This window comes from Pundamilia nyererei, unplaced genomic scaffold (genome assembly GCF_000239375.1).
Source record: "Pundamilia nyererei isolate P.nyererei 1_Seehausen unplaced genomic scaffold, PunNye1.0 scaffold00440, whole genome shotgun sequence".
Classification (NCBI taxonomy): domain Eukaryota; kingdom Metazoa; phylum Chordata; class Actinopteri; order Cichliformes; family Cichlidae; genus Pundamilia; species Pundamilia nyererei.
Genome location: NW_005187841.1, coordinates 116094 through 122426, shown reverse-complemented (window position 1 = coordinate 122426; position 6333 = coordinate 116094). Strand labels below are relative to the sequence as shown.

The following is a 6333-nucleotide window of genomic DNA, read 5'->3' as shown; positions in this document are numbered from 1 at the left end:
CTTTAAAAACACACTCTCCCCTCTTTCTCTTTGCGTGTCACTGTCGCTGCTTCTTATATGTTACAGATTTTGTTACACATGCAACCACATAATGCAAAGCAGGTGAGTTCTATATCTGGCACTTTGGTTGCTCATTAAGCGAAGGCCCGCTTTGATATCTTGCAGCGCACCCTGGTGTTCATTGAAAGGCACTGTAGGTACAGCATTGTGAAATAGTCATGAGCCAACCCTTCATTTCTTTATATTTTGCAAGGAAAATGAGAAATAGGTGCAAAAACATGTGCAAATACACATCGTAATACAGCATCTAAGGCAAGAACTTAGTTTGAAAACTCTTAAGAGCTTGAAAATCAGAATTTGGAATGAACACCTTTATTCTAACCACACACCGAACTATCATAGGCAACTTTTCATTTGGATTGAGCACGTAAGACCTTTTGCCCCTGATTTTCAGTGCAGTTATCGTGTAATGTGCCATATCTTAGCTTTTTCTTCCTGTTTCTCTTTCTTAAGACTGGCTTCTTGACAGCCACCCTTCCACTGAGACCATTTCTATTGAGATTTCAGTGAATAGTTGACTGAACAGCTGCAGAACCAGATGCATCTCTCAGGTCCTGTGTCAGGTCTTTCCTGGATTTTCCCCTCTTTCTTAAGGAAATGTAGGTTTATAAGGCCTGCAGTTTCTTCCTTTGTCCTCCATTTGTCTGGTTTATGCCAAGTTTACAGCTAACAGCGCTTTGACCTTGTTGGTGCAAAAATTGGCATTTTTCATAGATTCAACTAAAGAACTGGGAACAAATTATGTGTTTTCACAACAGGCTCCTATAAGCAAAGTGCCTGAAGACACAATTTAAAATAAGGTATTTGCTAAGTTGTTTTGTGCAGACACAACTGTGGTTTGTCCCTTGAGTTAGGTATGTCTTCATGCTTAAATGATTCATAGGTTGGAGTTACGAGGCTTAACAATCAAACAGAAAGCAAGAACAAAAAATCCAGTTTCTTCATTCAAGGCCACCTGAGCAGTAGTTCTCAAGTAAAGGCACAAAATATTTTAAAAAATGAGGGAATGCTTAAAACCTATGTACAATGAACAGCTTTTACACTGTACTGCATTCAGGAGAGAAAGTAAAACAAAAATTTAATATGTGTAATTTGTCTTTTTTTCATCAAACATAACAAACAGGTTACAAACAGGTTATTCTGAAGCAATACGGTCAGCTCTTGATTTCCAGAATGTCTAAGATGTAGAAAAAAACTAAACTTCCTGCTGTGTGATAGATACAGATTTATAGATTGTGAGAGCATTGTTCACTTTACAGCATTTACCTTTGGCTTCTTTGCTGACTGTTAGCCCTACAGAGAAACCCCCCCAGAAATGCTCATTAATGTTTCACTTTCACACTTCTGGAACAAATCATGCCTAGTTGAGATTTAACTTGAATGGCTTCATTCCTGTCATGGTGTACTTGGAAACTAAAAGGGAATAGCAAGAGCAGATAAGAAGACAGACTGGTTTGTGTACGTGCGTGTGTGTGTACTGTGCTTACATATCTTTGTGGGGACCAAAAATTGGAAATTTACTGTACTTGTCAGGACCAACATCCCTTATGGGGCCAAAGTCCACGTCCCCATGAGTTTGAAAGTATTTTTGAGACTCAAAATGTGGTTTTAGTGTCAGTGTTACAAATAGGTTTTGGTTAGGGTAAGGATTAGGGTCAGGCATTCATTTTTTATGGTTAGGGTGTTAGGGTAAGTGGCTAGGGATATCATTATGTTAATTAGATGTCCCCACAAAGATATGAAAACACAACTATGTGTGTGTGTGTGTGAGTGTGACTCTAATGCCTTTGTCTTCCAATCATGTTTTGTGCTGGTTGCACTCTAACAAGAGTCATGCCATCACAGGTTATATGAGTTTCCTCTATTAGTCAGAGGCTAATAGACTAATACAGCGACATGCCCTTCTGCGAGTGTGCGCGCGCACACACACACACACACACACACACACTGGTGTTAGGATGTGCAGGGTCTATCTACTGAACAGCACAAATTCTCCTTTACGTCAAAAACAATTTGTCCCTGTTACTAAAAAACTGGACCCAATGAATAACTGCCATAAAAATCAGAAATGCATCTGGAAATTTAATTCAGCTTTTATTCCTCTTCTTGATTTTTTGAAAACATGTGTTTTGCAGTTTCCCCCCCTGAAACCCCAAATTCCCCTTTGCTGATACTGATGCAGTTTGACGTCCAGTCTCCTGAAAGTCCTTTCACTCGCTTCACCGCTCTGCCACTCTGCCCTCGTCCAGTAGCAGGTCAGTTTGGGAACACAAGGCCAACCTGTGAAGCACACGTCCATTATATGAATTACTGATGAGCAACAGTTATCAAGGACAGGAGACACCTACACTGAACCTTACAGGGTGGACTCGCAAACATTTTTAAGCAGTTTCTGACATTGCCATTTTATTTATTTACTTTTTATACCTGACAAGACAAAACGGGTGAAAAAACGGTAACGCTGTCAACTCATAATGTAGCAACTTGTCAAACACAAAGTATTCACATCCAGAATCATTTATTGTCTATTTTAATCTAAATGGGATTATACTTTATAAAGTAAACATCATGTTATAATAAACCTGTCTTGAAAGTTGATTTGAGGCCATGAACTAATTCAAAAAGTATACAACAAGGTGTTAAATCAAGTGAGACATAGCATCATTTTCTCGTTGTCCTCACTATAATCTTAGTCGTCTAAAAAATGTGCATTTAAGGCATTTGCAAGCACAGGAATCCATTGGGTCCTGTTAAAAATGATGTATACCCAATGATTAAATAGCATGTGGAACGACTTTGAGCAGCAATAACCTGCAGTAGTGGTTTTCTCCACATCACCGTGGAGGACTTCTGTCCCACTTTTCTTTACAGTTGATGCACTGAACCCACAATCTGACCCAAAGCAAAACTCATCAGTGCTTTGACCCAAGATTAGACAATAAAGTGGTGGACCATTGCATGTAAATGTAAAAAATGACAGTAATGGCTCTTAACTGATTGCAACATTAATGCACTGAATACCTTGTCTGGGCTCATATTAGGACACATCCAGTTGTACAAGTAGTAATGAACACTCTGGTCAATGACACTGAACTTGAGCTTCTCCAGGAAACTCTTGTTGTCCATCACATCGATGGCAGAGAAGACGTCACAACCTTTCTGTTAGCGAGGGGATGAAAAACAATAACGTGACCATTATATGCACAAAATCAATTATACACAGCTTCATAGCTTACAGCATATGAAGTGGAGTGACACATAATGGCACATAATTCAGTTTTTAGATGATAAATGGTTATATAAAGTGGTCATAGGTGTGAATGGGAGTGTGAATTGTTAGCCCTGCAACACACTAGCAACCTATCTAGGCATTACTCCACCTTTTGCCCTACGACAGCTGGGATAGGCTCCAGCCACCACCCAACCAGAGACCAGAGACTAGGGTAACGAATATGAGGATGTACTTTGGCCTCTGTAAAGGATCCCTGGCTCCCATGCTTTATATGAACTAAGTTTTTACAGTGACACACTCACAGACTTTGCCAGGACCAGGGTGTCCTCCATCAGGTCGACCAGCTTCGTTCTAGTAGAGACAACATAAAGGAGGCGAGCTCCTCTGAGGCTTGTGTGGACCGGGTGATTCAGCACTCTCGAGGAGAAGCTATAGAAACTCACTATATCTGTCAGGGCACCATTATCACCCTGTGTGGGAGGAGAGGAGGCAAATACATTTTTAATGACTACAGCATAATATCATTTTAAATTCCCCCCAAAAAAGAACCCCAGCGAAAAAACTTTTTTTTCTTCTTCGATATAATTTAAAGTAGAGATACAGTGAGGTCAGACCTCGACCACATAGGTGTCGATCACATTCTCCCTCGGCAGCAACAGATGCTCTACATCTTGCAGGGATAAGATGGGGCTGAGGTGAAACTTGCAGAAGTTTGTCTGGAGTAGTGAATGTATCCCCGGGATATCTTCTCTGGTCATAGGACGCAGACCTTGCACTTTTGTCACCTTGGAAATAATTCGAGCAAAGTGAATGAAAACAGGAGAAATGCTTTCGAGAAGTGCTGCAGTAGCAACATGCAGCAGTAAACTTCTGTCTCTAGATGGCGGCACAGACTAACCTCAGGTAAGCGGTTGAACTTCAGAGCTCTCTGCAGGTTCATGCTCTGTCTCAGTGCTGGGTGGTTGACCTCCATCAGCTTACGAGGATTAAGTGGGCGATGCCAAAGTCTAAAAGGATTTATTTGACAGAGACGTTCCTTCATAAATAGAACACGAAATGTAACCTAAGTGAAGCATACACAATCACCTAAATGTATAATTAGTTATTGTAGATAAAGGTGGTAGAGTCTGGCATCCATGGCAACGTGACAAAAACGTGCTGATTTTATTCCCTTTTGCACCGTGCCTTTAAATCGTGACTCAACTACGTGTGGCAGCTACTACCTGCAGGAGCTTATTGGTGTGGGCAGTACTATGCCAGTGGTGTAGACAGCCTGGCAGAGCCCCTGCTGGTTGACCCGTCTGGCGAGCTCTCGGATCAGCACTGGAGTCATTCGCTTGAGGCGGAGCTTCTTATGAACACACAGGAATTTGACCTGTACCACCCGCCTCTCCCTGCAGAAACATTTTGAGTCCCAGCTTTGAGATGTTCACGAGGAAATTGCCACGGTTACGTGCTCTGAATGCGGACATCACTCATCAGACTTCACACAAACACACATCTTTGCATATATTTATGAGCTACTCACATCTCATAAATGCGAACATCTGCAGGAACAGCAGCGATGAAGCCGACTAACTTCCTATTGGCGTCTACTCTCACACCGCAGTGCCAGTGAGCCACCCAGTTAGGAGGCTGTAGAGCCCTTAAGGGAAAACAAATAATGCTGTTTGCAGCACAACACTCATTTCATATAGACATAGTTCACAACACCCTGAAAAAAAAAGAACTCAGCATGATGTGAATTCAGAGGCTAAATGAATGCAGCAGTTTTTTCAACCTCAGGGCCAAACACTTGTGCCAATTCCTGGAAAGATAGCGCTAATTATTCATTTCAAAGTAAATGTTATTATATTTTGATGCAAGTAGCCCCGAAGGTACTGCTTTATGGAGATCACTGCCAAAAAAAACCCCAAACAAAAAAACCAAAACAGCAGTGACGACATTAAAGCAGAGGCTTGTTAAAGATATGATGTGTTAGGTCAGGTTGGGGAAAAAATGTCCTTTAAAGACATTTAGTGTTTTAATTCGGTGTAACGCAGAGGCTGAAAGCAAAGCACTGTGATTACACAGAGCAGAGTCCAGCTGTGAATCTGTAAAAATCTATGAAGTATGCCTGAGCCGTATGTGTGTGTATGTCTGTGTGTTTCTCTATTAGATAAGTTTTAAAGGTTTTAAAAGGTATTAATGCTAAAAAGTAGACATCAAAAGGCACTACATCTTTTCGGAGCTTACCACTGCAGATATTCCAGAGAGAAGTCAAATCTGGTCGTGTTATCATCTTCTTCCATGTAGTTCTCATTTAGTAGACTGCATAGTTCTCTCAACTGAAATGATGGAAAACCGCTGAATTGGATTCATTTTATTTTAAATAGCATTTGATTTTTCTGAGCCATACACTAAGAAGTTGGTCCTTTACTTCTGAAATGCTAGCAAAAGACTGCCATATATTTTCTGTTATTGCATACAACAACCTACAATAAATAACTTACCACTGGAGGGCTGCTCAGGTCCAGAGTGTCCCAGGAGAAGCCCTGAGGTAGTGAGTAGGGCTCCTTCCGGATACTTGCCTCACCCTCTACTATTGGGCCATGAGTTGTAATGCTGTCACCTGAGGGCAGAGAAATAGACATGACTGCATCGAATGACATTCAGATAACACTATTCTCAGTACAAGTGAATGAAGGAGTGATGTACAAATGCACTTTTTATACTATCTACTATAAACTTACAATATACTTTCAAAAGGTCAACACAAAGTCAGTGTTTCAGGACTTCTTATCATATGTAAAAGCAAAAGGAAGGTCAGCTGAGCATAAAATTATATATATATATATATACATACACACACATAATGAGAATGCAGTATCATACAGATGCCAGAAACAGTGGAAGAAAAGAAAAAACACTGTTCTCCAGAAGAGGTCCTGTATCTTGCCGACTAACAATCCACATGTGTAGCTGTGATACGTTTTGCTGTAAAATGTAAGAATGCACCAATACAGTCCAAAACTACTTCTTTCTCTGTATACAGACTTTAG

The 6333-nt window shown here is 40.7% G+C and overlaps 1 protein-coding gene across 1 annotated transcript in view; it reads right to left on the bottom strand.

Moving 5' to 3' along the window:
• Nucleotides 1-2135: 2135 nt before the first annotated feature.
• LOC102195303 (glycylpeptide N-tetradecanoyltransferase 1-like) overlaps nt 2136-6333 on the bottom strand; it is a 5777-nt gene continuing 1579 nt past the window's right edge. The window contains exons 4-12 of the mRNA XM_005753572.1: nt 5785-5903; nt 5528-5619; nt 4821-4937; nt 4516-4686; nt 4191-4299; nt 3907-4077; nt 3595-3762; nt 3082-3219; nt 2136-2340 (exon numbers count right to left, since the gene is read on the bottom strand). Coding sequence (XP_005753629.1) covers nt 2317-2340; nt 3082-3219; nt 3595-3762; nt 3907-4077; nt 4191-4299; nt 4516-4686; nt 4821-4937; nt 5528-5619; nt 5785-5903 — 1109 coding nt within the window. The 3' untranslated portion in view covers nt 2136-2316. The remainder of the gene's footprint in view (nt 2341-3081; nt 3220-3594; nt 3763-3906; nt 4078-4190; nt 4300-4515; nt 4687-4820; nt 4938-5527; nt 5620-5784; nt 5904-6333) is intronic.